General features: G+C 41.3%; 1 protein-coding gene across 4 annotated transcripts in view; it reads right to left on the reverse strand.

The window, feature by feature from the left end:
* The window catches only part of LPIN1 (lipin 1), a 121215-nt gene that overhangs the window by 18936 nt on the left and 82626 nt on the right, over positions 1–19653 (reverse strand). For 3 of the 4 annotated variants that reach the window (XM_075861094.1, XM_075861096.1, XM_075861097.1), the window contains exons 11-18: positions 18431–18500; positions 13033–13110; positions 12780–12872; positions 11902–11981; positions 9880–10021; positions 6974–7122; positions 4707–4793; positions 3001–3153 (exon numbers count right to left, since the gene is read on the reverse strand). In XM_075861094.1, coding sequence (XP_075717209.1) covers positions 3001–3153; positions 4707–4793; positions 6974–7122; positions 9880–10021; positions 11902–11981; positions 12780–12872; positions 13033–13110; positions 18431–18500 — 852 coding nt within the window. The remainder of the gene's footprint in view (positions 1–3000; positions 3154–4706; positions 4794–6973; positions 7123–9879; positions 10022–11901; positions 11982–12779; positions 12873–13032; positions 13111–18430; positions 18501–19653) is intronic. The other variant, XM_075861095.1, reaches the window with a different exon arrangement.

The raw sequence follows: 19653 nt of genomic DNA on the forward strand, positions 1-19653 counted from the left end.
GGTGCCGCATCATTTTGTGAGGCTCAAGGAGGAGCACCGAGCTGATCTTCAGGTTTGGGATGACTTCTTGGGCCAGTACAATGGTCGCTCGCTATGGATGGCCCCAGCGCAGGATACGAGTGATCTGAATATTTTCACGGATGCGGCTGGGGCGGGTGGCTTTGGAGCTTACGGGGGAGGTCCGTGGTGCGCAGGTCAATGGCCGGCTAGCTGGGTGTCCAGTGGATTGACGCGGAATCTGGCCCTGCTCGAGCTGTTTCCCATCGTGGTGGCGGCTACCATTTGGGGGGACAGGCTCAGGGATAAGAAGGTCCGTTTTTACTGCGACAACATGGGGGTGGTGCTTGCCATTAATAACATCACGGCGTCCTCTCCTCCGGTAGTTCAATTGTTGCGACATTTAGTGTTGGTGTGTTTGTCGCTGAACGCGTGGGTGGTGGCGGTGCATGTCCCGGGTGTACGGAATTGTGTTGCTGATGCTCTTTCTCGCTCGCAGTGGGACCGGTTTCGGCAATTGGCCCCGGGAGCGGAACGTCTCGGTTTGGCGTGTCCGGATCATCTATGGGATCTGGTATCGGTCCCGTAGAGCAGCTGTTACAAAGGTCTTTGGCGCGCACGACGTGGAGGGCTTATGCTGCTTGTTGGAGGCAGTGGGAGGAGTGGGTAAGAGAGTTGGGTGATGTCAATACGGATAGAGACAGGTTGGTGGCACTTTTGTATTGGTTAGGGGATGCCTGGGAGGGGGGGTTTTCAGTAGCGAAGGTGAACCGGTTTATATCCGCGGTGGCGTTTGGGCTTAAGTTGCGGGGCTTGCGGGATGTATCGAAGGAATTTCTGGTATCGCAGGCTTTGAAGGGGTTGCGCAGAGGTAGGGTGGAGGCGGATAGTAGAAGGCCGGTGTCGTTTGCTTTGCTGGGCTTGTTGGGCGGTTCATTGGCATCGGTATGTCGTTCTTCAGATGAAATGGATTTGTTTCGGTTGGCTTTCTCGTTGGCGTTCTTCGGAGCATTTAGAGTAGGTGAGTTGGTGTCGCCAAGTACTAAACAGGCAGGGGGGCTGAGATCTGGGGAGGTGAGCCTTTTTGCAGATCGGTTGGAGGTATGGTTGCGTAGATCAAAAACTGACCAATTAGGGAAGGGAAAACTGATAGTTTTGTTCGCTCTCCCGGGGTCGGTCATGTGCCCAGTAGAGTGCATGCGGGGGTTTACAAAAAACAGGGGGTCTCCAGATTTGCCTTTGTTACGTCATGTGGACGGGTCGTTCTTGTCCAGGTTTCAGTTTGGAGCTGTTTTTAAAAAATGTTTGACGGCGGTTGGGGTTGCGGCAGGCTCATATTCATCTCATTCCTTCCGGATTGGCGCAGCAACGGAAGCAGGGCGCTGGGGGTTGGATGATGAGGGGGTGAGGCGTATTGGTCGTTGGGAGTCTAAAAGGTTTAAGTCCTATGTCCGCCCCCATATGTTGTAATTTTGTTGTTTATGCTTGCAAATGTTATATGGTGGTGCCTAACTGTGTTTTCCGTTTCAGATTCGCCTCCTTGTCTGGTGTGGTTGATGGGTCATTCGTACGTGCACTGGGGGGCTTTGAGGGCGGACGTCCGCCCGGATGGTCGCCAGTTGCGCATTCCGCGACAGGATGCGGTTGTGCATTGGCTGGGGTTTAGAGGTATGTCGTGGAACAGGGTGTTGGCGGAATTCCAGACATATGTGCGGCTTGATAGGGTTCCGGAGGTTTTAGTGTTGCACGTGGGTGGGAATGACTTAGGAGTCCGCCCTTTTCGTGAGTTGGTGCGGGATATCAAACATGATTTGTTGTGTTTGTGGGTATCTTATCCCAAGTTGGTGGTAGTGTGGTCGGACATAGTCCCAAGGAAGCATTGGCGGTTAGCTAGATCGGTGGAGAGAGTCAATAAGGCTCGGATAAAAGTTAACCGGGCGGTGTCCCGTTTTGTGGCAAAGAACGGGGGCATTTGCGTGAGGCATAGGGATTTGGAGTCAGGATTGGGGAATTTCTGGAGGAGTGACGGGGTTCATCTGACCGAGGTTGGCATTGATATTTGGAGCTTGGCTATAGCAGAAGGCATAGAAAGGGCGGTGGTGGTGTGGAGGAACTCACAGGCTTAAGGTGGTCAAGGCCTGTTTCGCGGTGGCGGGGGGAGTCCTTGAGGCCAGTCAGTACAAAATGGTGGGGGGGTCGCATCGGGGGTATGCGTCCCCCAAAAAAGGTACATGGTTGAAGACTTCATCGGGTGTTATCCCTTTGAAGTGGTCTTCTGGTAGAAGGTATGTCACTTGAAGGCTTCATCGGGTGTTATCCCTTTGAAGTGGACTTCTAGTGGTCGGTATATCACTTGAGGGCTTCATCGGGTGTTATCCCCTTGAAGTGGACTTCTAGTGGTTGGAGCCATCTGCAGAGGTGAACGGTGCTTCCGAGCTGGTTTACGGCTGGAGGTAATTAGTGGTTTGCAGATGGCTAATTCGGTGTGTTCTTGAAAGGAACATCTGAAGGGGCTTCAAGGACTTCCTCTGCTCGGGTTAATGTTAACGTTTAATTGTTATTTATGATTCTGACCCATGTTGGGTCATGTGAATTATTAGGAGGAATTCTCTGGTGGATTCCTAACTAGTTATCCGAATGTTTCGGATTTAAATTGTTTTTATAAAACTGTGAAATTAATAAACGGCTGCTGTGGCCATTTCACATCCAACCTCGGTGTCATGTGTCGTTACTAAATGGGGGTGGGGGATAGTATGGTTTAAGGTTAACACACGACTCTACCTAGGCAGGTCAAGTAGGGCCTCACACACTTCTATGAGTCGTATTACAGCTCCGTATAATTTGGAAGTCCTATGGAGCCGTAATACTCCATGTGCACGATCCCTTATGTTCCAGCTACTTAATTTTGCTAAACTTTGAAGAAAATAAATCAGTTCAATATGGAAAATAAAAGACAGTAATTTTTTTGTTAGTCATTAAAAATGTAACAGCTGGCGCCCGAACCTGTGCAGTGCCGAGAACAAACTGCTAGGGCTCAAGAGGACAGGTCCTTGAGGTAACACTGTGCCACGTTCATTAACCCAGTGCAGATATCCTCGGGTCATGTCTGCCATTCCGATAGCCCGTGCGGAGCAATAGAGGAATTTATAACCGTTTCTGCAAAACATGGGAAAAACAATAAGAAGCCGCAAAGCTAAACCTTAAAGGGGGTGCCTCATCATAACAAGTGACGCATGGACGGGATGCGCCCGCCAGAGCTGATCTTACAGAGCTTCTCCCTGTTCTAGCTCATAGAGGAAAGTCTTGAGCGGGAGCTCCCCTTCTATTATATCAAAACGCTTTAATAAGTTATATGGACAGGGTTTGTCCTAAATGGACAACCTCCATAACGGTGTTTTACACATGCAGTGTCTGTCTTGTGCATAGGTCATTTAAAGAGGCTCTGTCACCAGATTTTGCAACCCCTATCTGCTATTGCAGCAGATAGGCGCTGCAATGTAGATTACAGTAACGTTTTTATTTTTAAAAAACGAGCATTTTTGGCCAAGTTATGACCATTTTTGTAGTTATGCAAATGAGGCTTGCAAAAGTCCAAGTGGGTGTGTTTAAAAGTAAAAGTCCAAGTGGGCATGTATTATGTGCGTACTTCGGGGCGTTTTTAATACTTTCACTAGCTGGGCGCTCTGATGAGAAGTATCATCCACTTCTCTTCAGAACGCCCAGCTTCTGGCAGTGCAGATCTGTGACGTCACTCACAGGTCCTGCATCGTGTCGGCCACATCGGCACCAGAGGCTACAGTTGATTCTGCAGCAGCATCAGCGTTTGCAGGTAAGTCGATCTTACCTGCAAACGCTGATGATGCTGCAGAATCAACTGTAGCCTCTGGTGCCGATGTGGCCGTCACGATGCAGGACCTGTGAGTGACGTCACAGATCTGCACTGCCAGAAGCTGGGCGTTCTGAAGAGAAGAGGATGTTACTTCTCATCAGAGCGCCCAGCTAGTGAAAGTATTAAAAACGCCCCGATGTACGCATATAATACACGCCCAGTTGGACTTTTACTTTTAAACACACCCACTTGGACTTTTGCAAGCCTCATTTGCATAACTACAAAAATGGTCATAACTTGGCCGAAAATGCTCGTTTTTTAAAAATAAAAACGTTACTGTAATCTACATTGCAGCGCCTATCTGCTGCAATAGCAGATAGGGGTTGCAAAATCTGGTGACAGAGCCTCTTTAAGATTTCAGATTTGGTCAATTTAAAATACAATGAGAGATACCCACAAGACTATAAACGGTGTAGAAGTGTCTAAAGTGTTTCCTTGACCACATCAAATATGTTCTAACATGAAAGAAGAAACTCCAGGGAACCACTTATGGCTGAAGAGTGTGGTGGGAATCCGGAATAGGTTAGGGCATTAGAGAAGAGATGCATTCCCAATGGGGATGCCAGTCTACTGCTGGAGTGGGCAAGCTCATAAAGTTTGATATCAGACCACAAGACTCTAATGGATGTCACATTATATTATATATACATACATATACACATATATTATATATATATACACACACAGTAATATATATATATATATATATATATATATATATATATATATACACACATATACAAATCATGTTGTAAATTCAGGATCTTACAACCGAAGGACAGACAGAACAACTACGTTGGCATAATTTGGGAGTACTCACTGGCTGACTTTGTGATAGAGCTTTGCGATACCCTGGTGAGTCCAGTCTTTTCCTAGTGTTGGTAAAATATGACCTAATGTATCTGATCTGAAAGGAGAAAGACATACATTACCGATTTTTTGGAGACCAAAACAGGCTTGTAGGGATTCCACAGAACTTTTTCTTTTAGGTACATTGTAAAAGTACATTCATTTAATAAAAACCTACACGTCACTGGGTAAAGATTGCCATTAGGCACCATGTGCTATGATATCTCAATGGGCGGTCTGTGGTTTTCCATTTGAGATGTGTTGTGTTTTCTCCATATGATACATTCAAACAGCTAAATGACAGTAGAGATTACGATGACCAAACTAGCATATATAGCACCCCATGTGGACTCTGCAAAAGAATTGTTAAGCTGGCACCTTCTACATCAGGAGGATTCAACGGACATATTAGATGCAACAGAATGGAGAGCCCCTGCTTGTAAAATATAATTATTTGTTTTCCAATTATTTATACTAAGGATTAACAACCTAAATGTCATTTAAAATTACAGATTGTTAACTGAGAAACAATATGTGGCCAAACACCTGACCACCACATCTATATGAGCTTGTTGGACATCCCATTCCAAAGCCAGGTGCATTACTATGTAGTTGTGTCCCCCTTTGCAGCTATAATAAATTGCACTTTTCTGGGAAGGCTTTCCACAAGATTTTAGAGTGTGTTTGTGGGAATTTGTGCTGCTCATTCAGCAAAAATAGCAATTGTGAGGTCAAACACTGATGTTGGAGCAGAAGGTGTGGCTCGCAATTGGCGTCCCATTTCATCCCGAACGTGTTGGATTGGGTTAAGATCAGGGCTCTGTGCAGCAGAGTTCATCCATACCAATCTTCTCACCCCATGTCTTTATTGGGCTTGATTTGGGCACAGGGTCACAAACATGTTGGAACAGGAAAGCACCGAACCCCAAACTGTTGCCACAAAGTTGGAAGCATACACTTTTTAAAATGTGCTTGTCTGCTCCTAAATTACCCTTCACTGGAAATAAGGGGTGTACTGGTCTGTGGCGATAACACGGCTGTGTGCTAGATTTTATGCACCTGTTTACAATCCAATAACTGGGAGGGGTGTCCACATACTTTTGGCCATATAGTGTATCATTTATTGACAAAAGTAAGAAGATCCTAAAAGAATTAGGTGCCACCAATTAGTTATTTCAGGTTATTTTCCTATTCCAATTCTGATCAACAGTGGATGGAAATAGAGAGATTGTGTCAGACTGGCATCTGGAGGACCAGACAAATGATCCAACTCCAGAATCACTGGATGAATGACTGTCCAAAAAAAGCAAAAAAAAAACAAAAAAAAAAAAAAATCAGGAATATATAAAATATATACCAGAGTTATGCCCTTTAAAGCTTTACGCCTCTTACTTAATCCATAAAATTGTGGGCCATATGGAAAATCCAAATTTAAAAAGGGAATTTTTTTATTAATGCTCAACCATTGTATATAGATGCATATAAATATTATATTCAGGGCAGGATAAAGGTCTGTGTAAGTCCCTGGTCAAAACCGGTCTGGGTCCTTTGCCTTTTTTTTTTCTTTTGGAAGGAGCTAAATGGAAAGTTATACAACCATAACACAGCCCCAACAGCAGTGCCATAATAATGCCATGACACAGTGCCAAACAGAAGTACTTAACATTGCCAAAACAATAGTGCCATACAGTGCACATATAACAGCGCTATATAGCATAAAAATAACATTGTTCTGTATTGTCCAAATAACAATACTTTACAATTCCTAAATAGCACCACAGCCGATACAATGGAATTCATTTAGACCATAATGGGTTTAGTGTGATAGAGGCCCAGGGGCAATTGCCCCTTTGCCCATAAAAGATCTGTCATTATTACAGTTTACACTTACAGTGGTGGTGTATTTCAACGTATCACAGGCTTTACAGTAAGAAATCCTATTAACTGAAGACTAAATGTATTTTCTTCCTCTGATAGAGAATGACCTCATCTCCACTGTGGAGACCTTACACTGATCAAGTTTCTTCAAAGTTTTGGCTATAGACCATTAATATATTTGTGTTTAGGCGCTGCAGACAAGGTATTGTAAAAAAAAAAAAATAAAGTTTCCATCAATTCTAGAAATGAATAGAAGCTGGCACAACACACTTTCTGAAATGGCAATTAAAGGACGGTAATGGAAGGAGATTCTGCTCGAAATGCGTCCCCGCAAGTAACTGCACCTCACAAAGGACTCACCTGGTAATTGTTCCATCAATATCAGAAATGATGATTTTATCATCCCAGTTCCACAAGTAAATGGTGCCCTCACAGCGACACGTTCCCTGGTATTGAGTGGTAACGCTGAACACAATGTCATTTTGACCATTTTTCAGTTTCAGACTTTTCTAAAAAAAAAAAAAAAAAAATTAGTCAGTGGTGGAGTATAGAACACATTCCACGAACCCATCAACGCAGGTTTATATATAACAAGGGCCAGGCATTTAATTGGGCCAGATAATTTTTAGGTGGTTGGACAGAGATCATTTATAGTTTTCTTTGTTTCATTTTTTTTTTATATGTATTAACATTTTCAATAAAACGCAACAGTCAAGGGGGAGGAGAAGGCGGAATGGTAGAAGGGAGAATAGGGGACTCTATCTTTATACATAACTATAAGAACATGGCTAAACATAGATGTACGTATAAAGTACAATTAGTATGGTGCTAGTTACAAGAATCAAAGACGATCAATATACCGTCATGAATTGCAGAAGGAAGCCCCTGGAGATTTCCCCAAAGAGTGGTTGGGAGACGTCCAGTATATTAATCGAGAGGCAACGAACACATGAGGACTTGTCTGGTTTGGAGGTTGGGACCTTGGTATAGCAGATTGTAAATAGAATAACCACAGTATACTATGTAACATATATGCATCAGGTTCAGTACATCTGGGGCAAGATGTGGAGGGGAATCGGCCCATAAGGTAGTTCCTCAAAAGTGAAATGTTAATTTTGAGCCGAATGTCCCAATAGGAAGCTGGGAGGCATTGTGACGCTTTATAGAGGGTGTCCATAAGATCTTTAATATATCTGGGCAGTGGGTTAACTTCTGTCCTTGTTGGGGGAACGATTAATGGTGAACAACCCCTTTAAAATAACAGATTCCTACATACACAGATAGGGTGGCCATTTTTTTTTTTATACAAAAAGCAATACTTAAGAGGCCTGATTCACACGAGCGCTTCGCATCTCGGACGTGAAAAACTGAATTTTTTCACGTCCGATGTGCATCTGTGCTCAGTGCTGCGGGACGCGATGTCACGCATCCACCATAGTTGAGAATCTGTGGAGGGATGCGTGATAAGATAGGACATGTCCTATTTTCGCACGGACCCTTCACACGGTCCGTTGAAACAACGGCTGTGTGAACGGCCACTTTGAATTACATAGGTTCGTGGAACGGCCGCTGTTTCAAAGGCCGTCAAATGGACGTTTAACACGTTTGTATGATCTTTAGGCCTGATTCACACGTACCAAAAATATGTGAAAACAAGCTGTAAAGTGGAGGTTTGTAGGGTATTTGTTATGTTAATAACCAGTGCCTGAAGTCTAACCCTTCATAAGTCCTTCATTCTTCCAAACCCATTCATTATTTTTTTTGCCTCTCACATCAAATATTTCTTGTAAATCTCTTTACTCCGAGGATATATTTTATTTGATTGTGACTCATTACTGGCTGCGGCCTCGTTCACTAGACATACCAATTGTAGAATGATATATCTAATGGATATCCCTAATGCACTCCCATCTGACATCAGCCCAATTATATTTAGAACCTGCACACTACTCGCAAAGTTTGAGCCTAGTCTTCCTCTGCTAACAAGTATCTATTGCGTCTGGAATAATGGCTCCATTTCTCTTCTACGTTGTTGCGGTTTATAACACAGCTGTGAGCATTTCTGACTGGATATGGCAATCTGTTCCAAAGCATATATCATTATTATTTATAGTAGAGCCAATGCCAGTTTATATTAGAAGTATGGATCAATTAAATTAAGTATTTTCTTTTGCAACCTTTTCTCAGGAAACAAGAGAAGTTGCCCAGTTGCAGAATACAGGCTGCCTGTGCAGGGGCAGCCACGACCCTTGTCTACTGATGGGTGGACAGGAAGCCACATGGAGTTATAATTTTGCTACCAGATTTTTCCCACTTATATTTTTAGAGGGCGTTTTTGATAAGATGTTAATTTCATGGAATCGCTAGTTATGCAACCTACGTTTTTATTCAGAACATGTCTGTGCTCAAAATTAAAAATAGCTGTTCTGAGAACTCTTCTTGTTATATCGCTGTACTCTGTGTTTTCTAGGTCAGCCAGTTATGTTCCGGACTTCTTACTTTTGTAGCTGGGTCCAGAAGATAGCAAAGTTACAGCAGCCATTTTAAGCAGCTATGGATCTATCATTGTGTCACAGAGTCACCCAGGCTTTATAAAAATTTATAGTCCCCGCTCTTTTCTCCCACCACGTAGAGTAAAACTGAAAGCTTGTTTTTTAAAGGAACACTCTGAGTAAAGCTCATTCACAGTGTTGTGGCTAGCGCAAATCCTGACTGGGGCAGTGCAAGACACAGGAATTCCCTCTTCCAAGTTCTTTAAATCCCTGGTTCATGTACTGTCCCCCAGGTCCTGTGCTAGGCATAATACACTGTATATCTTTTTCCTGGAGTGTTTTATTGGCGGCGTCATTGCTTCTTAGGCTGTGTTCACATCTGGGTTGTGTTGTTCTGCTCCGTTATAGGAACAGTGATAATACCAGAAGCGCTGATCTGTCACATGATGGCAACCATCAGCACCCGCGAAACCCATTGGGTTTTTGCCATTTTGACTGACAAAATAGAGCTGTATAAAAATGACACATCGTGTCAGCTAATCCCATTAAGAGGTCATCAAGTCAAATGTTGGACTATAAATATATAGAGTAGATAACGTTCCTTTACCAGCCCAACGTTAAACATATTATGGTAGACCTGATCGGTGAGAATGCCCAGAAACATGATGACTATTTACGGTACACTGTCTGCAATAATACCTTATACTGTACTATTATTTTTTCTCAATTACATGCTAATGTTCTGCTGGGAATAGACATGTATCTGACACTCACAAGTTGGTCAGAGGTCAGCCTCAGTGTCTTCTTATATGTAACACCAGATGATGAAAGGTGGCTTTGGTTCGATTGCAGGGAGCCTATATTCTGCTTGGCTACTCTGGGGTCCTCGTCGCTGGACGACGATTCATCCTTTAGTCTGGAACAAACACATGAAGATGACGTGATGAACCGGAAAATGCATTTGGCTGATGGTTCAAAAAATACATTTGCTCTGACTCGGTGAGTGCATTAATTGATTGTCTATTGAGAGAGACGTCTCCGGGGAGGATACCGAAAACCTGCATGTTAAACTGTCAATGAGCTAGCCGTACTTTCATTCCAGACTCTTTCCATTGAGAATAAGGTTTCCTATAATACCTAGCACTCGGATGTGATAAGTTATGAATCATATGGAGTAAAAATAACCCTGTCTGTATGGTAATCAGATTACATAGCTTTACAGTCAGTAGATCCTGCCAGGCTTAAAAAAAAAGCAGCTACAGCAAAAAAAAAAAAAAATAATCTATTTATTGCAGTAAAAATATCACTTCAATGACAAAGCCAATTTTGGCCTTAAGGAATGTTTTTATTTTTGCCACCTCGTGATCCGCTCATACCTTATATGTTTTCTTAACATTTGAGTTTTATTTTTAAATATAATTATTTTTACATTCATATTTTTTTTCAGTCCCATTAGGGGACTTTTTCATTAATGCATTGGTAGACTCTACAATGCATTGGTAGACTCTACAATGCATTGGTAGACTCTACAATGCATTGGTAGACTCTACAATGCATTGGTAGACTCTACAATGCATTGGTAGACTCTACAATGCATTGGTAGACTCTACAATGCATTGGTAGACTCTACAATGCATTGGTAGACTCTACAATGCATTGGTAGACTCTACAATGCATTGGTAGACTCTACAATGCATTGGTAGACTCTACAATGCATTGGTAGACTCTACAATGCATTGGTAGACTCTACAATGCATTGGTAGACTCTACAATGCATTGGTAGACTCTACAATGCATTGGTAGACTCTACAATGCATTGGTAGACTCTACAATGCATTGGTAGACTCTATAATGTAACTGGTTATACCACTAAACAGTCATGGGGACTCTTTAAAACTGTTGCCAGGGTTCACTGGTGGGTGTATAAAGGGAGCCCCATCTTAACACCACGATTATAAGTCTTTTCATGTAAAAAGACATTTAAATGCCACCTGGACTCCTAGAGAAATCATGTGATTCCTATTACCCACCAGCCACACAGTGTCTGACAGTTCTCCCTGTATGAAAAGAGGTCAACCGCTATGTGTGGTCAGGGGGAAAAGGACTCATAGGCTTTTTTTACAGCTTATTACAAGAAACATAAATATTTACCCAAATTATAGAAAGCTATATATCTCCGAGCTCAGGGTCTCCCCCTCTATCTGCCGCTTTAAGCTGTAGATTAATTATATTATATAACAGATTTATTAATAATATGTGAAATTCAGAAAACCCCAGAGCACAAATTCTAACAATATAAAAAAAAATTCAATGCCATAGCCATTGGTTGACTGGGCAATGTTGGCAAATAGTAAACAGTATACATAGAACTTTTTAGAACTAACTTCTGAGTAAGTACATGAAGTCTATTTGAGTCAATAGTTTATGTCAAAGAGTGGTCAAAGCATCCCTCAATTGTTTAAAAAAAAAAGAAAAAAGGTTGAGACTGTCAACATTGGTCAATCCATTTTTGTTGGAAAACCCTCTGAAAATAAGTGGATCACAGGGATTCCTGCTGCTGGGACCCCCTGCAATCAGGTGTAGTCTGCATGGGAATCGGACAGCAAGTTATCAACTGCCCTGCAGCACCACCAGAGGGGAAGTTAAGTATTACAATTAAGTATTTCATGGCGCCGATTAAAATCAATGAAGGGGAGCAGGGGATTTGGAGCTTTAACAGAAAAACTCAGATCAGACCCATATTTTCAGGTCAAAGATTATTTTTTTCCAGTCTGTTAGGCAGATGTAATTAGCTACCTCTGTTCAATGCCATGTACATCATTTGGTTCACCAGGGTAAGGTTCTTGTCCACTTAAGCCTTGTTCTGTCTTTGACTCCTAATAAAAATAAGATGTAAAGCCAGTTAGTCTAAGGTATAAGAAAGCGTAGTTAAGGGACATTTCTTACTTTGATTAATCTAGAATGTCCAAGATTTTACCAAGATCCAAGATTTTTAAAAAAATCTGTAGGCTTGATCCCAACTAAAATTAACTTTACTGAGAAGGTACAAACCTGGCAGAGAAATACACTTCATAGAAAATAAATTTGTTACATTTTTTCATATTTTTCTTGTATAATGATCCAATATATAAGCATGATGAGTTCTTATAGCCCTGTGTATCCCACCCAGCTATGATGGCCTCAGATCTATCTCCTGGGACCACCACCATTTTACTGTACAACACAGCTCAGCTATCCTGGAGTATTTCTTGGGACTCTTACAATCTTAATCACCACAGCATCTTTAGCTTAGGATCTTTCTCTTGGGACTCTCCATGTACAACATTTCCTGGCGTCTGGACCATTTTTTTAAGGATACCGAACAGCTTACTATTTAGGCCAAAGTGGTACTTTCCCTTTATAGGTGGTGCCCGGTGTGTACAATTACTTTTTTTTAAAAAGTCCCACGACAACGAAAGACTGCCCTGCTGCTGTGACCCCCAGCAAAAATGCCAGCAAAAATGCCAGGCCCTAATAGACCTGAATGAGGGAACCCTTTGAATTTCTGAGTCACGAGTCACGAACTATATGGAATTGGCTGGTCATTTTTGGCCCATGCAGTGAGGTAAGTTAAGATATAATCATGTAATACATGGGCAAATAGAAAATAAAGAAACCTGGTGACAGTTGCTTACCACTTTTAGATTATTGTTCCTTCCACGCCAAGAGAACCACCATCTTCCACCCTTTTTGGGCATCTTGTCTCTCATCAGAGTATCCACAGTAACCTGTGATAAATGCACGGTGACCACAGTAACGTAAAAGAAAGCAAAAAGAAATATCTAAAATGAATAAAATGAAAATGTATAAAAACAAAAAACAACAAGTAGAAAGCAGTGAAGCAATGGCAAGCAAGCAAGCAAGCACGTGTATGAGAAACATACATACTGTCTGCTGGCCACAGAGACTAGAAAAACAAAATCTAATGGAATCTACCACTGCACAGACGTAATCAAAGCAAGAGTACTTGAAAGACAAGAAAAAGAAAAATATAAAAGTCTGTTAGTATTTGGAGTTTATGTAGACACATGGACACATACAAAGAATGGTTTGGACCTTGCAAGGTGCCCTCACTATCTAAACATGGTATTAGCAGGTTCTGGTGACAACCTCAAGAAGTATATATTGCAACTACCTGGAATTTCACATGAGTATTTAAAAGGTTTTAAAAAAAATAAAAATCTAGTTGTCACCTGAGCAAATAAATAATACGCTTTTGTTCTTTATTTGGTCTTATAGATAGCAACACATGGCAATGGGTGACACGTTCCTCCTCATCTTTTATAGGCATAGAACCAGTTTGTTTTCTGACATCAAGTGGTAGCAATCTCGAAATCATTTTCTACTAAAGTATCACCAGTGAACAGAGCATTACTTATAGTCAGCTTCAGTCACCTTAAAAACTGTTCTGATGTACCCAATAGCAAATGAGAATGATATGATCTTAATAAACTTCACATGCCCATTCCCAAAAAAAATTATGTGTGAAAATCTGGAACAAGACTCTAAATTACAATTAACTGTAATTTGGCACTCTCTCACTTGGCCAACATTTTTCTTTTATGCCCACAACTATGGAGGATAGGGCTGTTGAGAAGGCTATAGGGTATACTTTGTGATCCCACCAAAGAAGCAAAGGTCCTGGAGAAACATTAATTAAGAACAGGGTCAGAAACACACCCTGGTCCAGTTCCATGCATGATAATGATAAATTAAAAGTGTTGTCTCACAAAGACAACCCTCTCTATATGATCCATTAGGGTATGTAGTCGACATAGAGGGGAGTCACCCACTCGGGACCCTCTCTATGAGCCAGGTCGGAGAGCCACTCTGTAAGACCAGCTCCCATTTTGGCGGATTCTAGCTGCCCATTTAATACATGGATGGCCAAACATGTGAATGGCTGCCATGTAATACTACTTTTCCCCTGCAGTGGCTGCTGCAAGGGAAATGCCCAGCTGGCTGTGACTTTCGCTGATAAAATCAGCTATTTGTTGTGGTTGCCAGGAGCCGAACTCGTGTCGATCAGCTGACGGACGCAGCATCTCCGTTTTAAAACGAGACAATCCCTTTTATAAAATGGATGAACTATACGCACTTTGTTTTGTAGAGTGAAGCATCTCACAGGATCGTTTTCCTCTACAAATTTAATAGAAGCCTCGTGTCACAACTTTGCAAAACCTTGCCCTTTGTGTAGCAGACTATAGAAATTAGATTTCAACTGGCCCAAAGAAGGGCAACCAATTGGTCCTCCAACCGTATCTTTGGTTGATACCACTACAAAAATAAATGAACGATCATGCATAGTTAAATATAATCAGATAAAGCAGGGAGAAAACGGTACGATATAAAGACAAAACTTCCCAGAATGCAAATCCCTAGAGCTAGCTTTGTAGAGACATAAAGCCAGCAATAATTGTTTGGAGATTTCAGCTCTGAGGTCTGCAGAGTTGTGATTGCAGCTCTGGGATAATGTAGTAACAAATAATGTAATGTGTTTACAAAGTTACTCTACTTTTTATGTAGATTAATTATATATGCAAACTGTAAAACAGTGAACAAGAAACACTCCAGGCACAGCGAATACATGGAGTTATATCTATTGTGGGGTTTTAGGGGGCAGTACATGACGTACAGATTCAAAGAACACCAAAGAAAGACTCCTGTGTCATGCAGCGCCCCCTCAGGTATAAAGCAATACACCCATTTGTTTGCGAAGCTTTTTGTTGCTCTTACATTCAATAAATGTATTTTAAATTTTACAACCCCCTGCAATATTTTAATTATTCAGATCAGAATTTATGATCACAAATAAACTATGAGAGAGAGAAATAGCTCTGTAGGATTCATCCAGCTTGGTAAACAGCCTGCGAATAAATACTAAACTTGTTTGAATAGCCATAGCCTGAAGATTAGATAATCAACCATTGTGCTCGGGGAAAATGGAGCATTCGCAAACAAATAATTCTATTTCGAACCACCTTGAAAGAATAGCGCTCAGCCATAATGGGTAATTACATGATTCATGTCTTATTATTCTCCGGATAAACAAAACAAGTTCTAATGGAAAATGTTGCTGCGCGACCAATCTGTTCTTACGAAAAAAGCGCCTGACAATAGGACGCCTCAATTATGTCTATATGTGAATAATGAGTTGTCCATAGTAACCGAACGTAGAATGCAGCAAAAAGCTTTTCTTTCCGGCAATAATATTTTGTTTCTATCCTCATAAATCAAGCTTTCTCGCCCTGAGTAGTAAAGCTCGGGAACATTACGTAAGCCGGAATAAGTGCGGCCCATTCCCATCGTGAAAGTGGAATTGAAAATGGAAACATCACTGATGGAATAGAGATAGGGATCTAAAAGATAAGAATGGCCGGGGTTGTTCCGTTACCGTTATGTTAAATAGAAGGCTGCTGTATTACAAATCTGAATATACTTTATGCTACAAATTTCAAATGTATATCCAATCTTGTGCAAAAGTTTTGACACCCCTTGTCAAGTTACTTGTTCTGTGCATTTTCTTACAAGCCTTTGAATGAGCAAAAGTAAAAAAAAAATAAAAATTACATGAAGGATGCAGGTGAAATGTCTGGTGGCGGCTCCCATATGAAAGGGGTCATCTGTAATGATACAACCTCTTTAACCCCTTAACGACACGGACAATTTTTATTTAATATTTGTTTTTTCCTCCCCGCCTTCCAAAAGCCGTAAACTTTTTTTTAATGTTTTCGTCGACATAGCCATAGGAGGGCTTGTTTTTTTGTCGGACAACTTGTAGCTTTCCATGGCACCATTTAATGTACCATATAATGTACTGGGAAAAAATTATTTGTGGAGCAATTGCGCCAATTTTTCATTTTTACGGCGTTCATTGTGCGGTAAAAACTACAAGTACACTTTATTCTGTGGGTTGATGTGATTATGGCGATACCAAATTTATGTTTTTTTTTTATGTTTTAACACTTTTATAATTAAAAAATTTGTTAAAGAGCCATAACTTTATTTTTCTATCGATTTAGCGAAGCGAGGACTTATTTTTTGCAGGACGAGCTGTAGTTTTTATTAGTACCATTTTGGGGTACATGCGAAATTTTGATAATTTTTTATTCCATTTCTTGGGGGAGCTAAAATGACCAAAAAATTTTATTTGGGCGTTTTCAATGTTTATTATTTTTTTTACGGCGCTCATCTAAAAAGGTACGTTATATTTTAATAGTTTGGCTTTTTACAGACTCGATTGAACCAGTTATGTGAACTTTGAATATTTTATAACTAACGTATTGCAGTGCATTGTAATTTTTACCAGAGACAGGGATTAACAGAGGCAGAAAGAAGGCAGCGCTAGGGCCTTCATTACATCCACAAGCTGCCATGACAACCATTGGCATCCCAGAATTGCGTCGTGGGGGGTCCGATGGGTTGTTAGAGGGGGCCAACCCCTCTTTCTAGCAGCTTAGATACCACGGTCGCTATTGACCGCAGCATCTAAGCCGTCAAACGTCCTGGAACAGAGCGATCGCTGTTCCTGGCAGTTAGTGTAGGGTGTCAGCTGTAACACAGCTTATGGAGCTTCAACCCCAGCTCATATTTCAACTCCCACACCAGGATGTACGAGCACATCCTGGTGCATGAAGGGGTTAATATTTGCCTATCCTTTAATCCTACTCTATCTCAGTTGCAATAAAAAAAATGTGAGAAATAAATAATTTACCCCTTCTTATTAATCTAAGACCTCTCTCTGACTGTAAGGCAACTGGCTGCAGCAGGAGCTCTCCACCACAAGCCAACCCCTAACTAGTGACAACCGGACACACTATACAATATGAGAGTAATGGAGATCTAACTTAGAAGGAATAAGTGACAAGGAAAAAAGCAGTGGTATAGCGGTGCAGTAGTCAAAGTCACACCTAGACACGGGTTGAGTGCCATTTTAAGGGCCCTCATACAGAGCTTCAAACTAAGCTTTTGCTTGTAGGACAGCACCCTACTGTAAAGCTTCATGGCCTTGAATTTCAGTACCATAAAAGAGGGCTTTTAGGGTTGACCTTTGTGAAATGTGCCATAATAGAATTTTTATAAATGGATGCCGATTGCATACATAATAAACAATATATGAGTGGACAGTATACTTGGTTGCTCTTTGGAAGGGCTACTCTCTCGCATTCAGCCTTATCAGATCTTAAATGGATTTGTCCTTAACGTGGAAAAACAAGCGACAGCAAAGCAAACTGGAAGTGGCGTTTGTTTTTAGTTAGTGTCGAAATAGTGTTAGTTATGGGGATTTACCAGTGTGTCATTCCCCCACTCAACAAAAGACCACCAAGCAGAGTAGCAATTGTTATACCTTACTACATTTATAGCTGTTAGGATACGACAGAGCTCTCAACAACACGTAAAGCTGGGTTCAGATCTGCGTTGTGATTTGCGCTTTTCTGTTCCGTCAAAAGAACCGATAAACAGAAATATAACACCCAATGAGTTAAATGGGTATTTTTTAAGCTCCGTTTGATTCAGTTCACTTCCGTTCAGTGAGGTTTTATTTAGTTTTTAGCAGACTCAGGCTCTGTTCACATCTGCATCGGACACTCCGTTAGGGGCCCTCGTTGCAGTTCCGGTGAAAAATGGCGGAAGAAATGTTGTGCTATTTCTTCTGGCAAAACGACGGATAACCTCATGGAAACCCATTAAAATCAATAGGTTCCTATGAGCACCGTTAGAGTCCATGATGCAATGGCTCTGGCACTTCCTTTTTTTTCATTCCCCTGTTCCCATGATGGAACAGAAAAACAGCACAAATATGAATGGAGACTGAAGCAGGAAGTTATTCTGGCCCCAAAAAATAGAAACCTAATGGAACTTTTTTGACATGGTAGTCAATGGACGATGTCTTATGCTTTTATCAGTCATTCATTCAGTTTGATGGATTCGTTTAAATAGTCTGTACATGTGCAAAATAACATTCTGTGCAGAGCACGATCTAGTGACCAGCTAGAATCTAGGAAATCTCGCCAGTGTCGGACATGTGCAATCCTGATTAGCCAAAAAACGGATCAGCCAAAAACGGAGCACAAGAGATTACAAACTGAAGCAAAAGTTTCAGTTTTATGGCGACTCAGTCTAACAGATCTGTTAAAAAAAAAAAAACACTTTTGTTGGTGCTCCTTTTAGTTTGTCTGTTTTTATTTACGATCGGTCAAATAAAATAAGGATCCGTTTAAAAAAAGAATCCAGACGCAGATGTGAACCCAGCCTAAATTGGTGCTGCTGTTTTACTTATGCCTACCTTAGGCAATGGTTTCTGGAAAGCCTGCATGGCCAGGAGAACGGGGGCAGCTGTTGGCCAATTGTAGTATCTGCGGAGGAAATGATGGGGTTAAACAACTTATATATGGGAACCGATAGAACTACAATGAATGGAAATTTCAGATCTGCAATGCATTAGGAAGAAATTATTATTTGTACATTATTTAAATGAAAACATTTGCAAGGGAAATTATAAAAAAAAAAAAGACACTTCATAAAATGACGACCCAAAAAAAGTTGCAAGGGTCACGTCAATTGCTCTGTCGTATGAATTATTCATCGCTACTTTACATATATGCAAACAACGCAGACAGCCAAGATGGAGAAGCCGAATGAGACTTTTTAGCATCTAATTTTTTCTAGACATTGACATCGCTAACTCAGCATTTTTATACGGTTGCCATGGAAACCGATGACTGCTAATATCTATAATCAAGTGACGAATAAATTATAACAATGAATAAGCACTGCCTTCTTCAAACCTCAAAATACTTGGTGTACAGCGGAATGTAACAGGGTCTATGCTTTTATATAAATATGGCTATTCTGTCACCAGCAGCGTGTTTCTCCTTGTGGATCAGGCTAAGGCGCTCTATTACCTTAGTATAGAGAGCACCGTTCCTCTGTCCCACCCCAAAAAATAACAGCTAGGGAGACAATATGTCAATCGGAGTGATATATATATATCAGCCCCCTAGTGGTGGCTATAGGAAGCTGAGATTTTTACAAGTAGGCGTGTAGGGTCTATTACAGAGTGTATTTCACCCTCTAAGGGTGGTTTTACATGGACCAAATACGGTAAGGAGTGCCGATGGGCGATAACAGGTCAATCGCTGCTAGCTCATTCCATTTACATGGAGCAATGATCGTGGCTACATTGGGGCAAATGATCATTAATATGATAGTTTGTCCCAATATAGTTTGCATACTGTCGGCAACACATACCCCGTTTAGACAGGAAGATGTGCTGATGAGAAACAAACATTTTTATGGCGGCATAAAAGAGATGATCAGCCGACAAACAAGCGTTTGGTCGTTAGTCTGCTGATCTCTGCGATGTTTACACGGGTCAATGATCGTGGACGATTGTTCGTACGAGTGCTCGTTTGACCGATCGGCAGGTGTAAAAGGGCCTTAAAATGTAAGACAATACAGAAATTTATAATTGTCGCCCAAGAGGTTCTGTTTCACAGACCAAGGACT

The sequence above is a fragment of the Rhinoderma darwinii genome, chromosome 4 (assembly GCF_050947455.1).
Source record: "Rhinoderma darwinii isolate aRhiDar2 chromosome 4, aRhiDar2.hap1, whole genome shotgun sequence".
In the NCBI taxonomy this organism is placed as follows: Eukaryota; Metazoa; Chordata; class Amphibia; order Anura; family Rhinodermatidae; genus Rhinoderma; species Rhinoderma darwinii.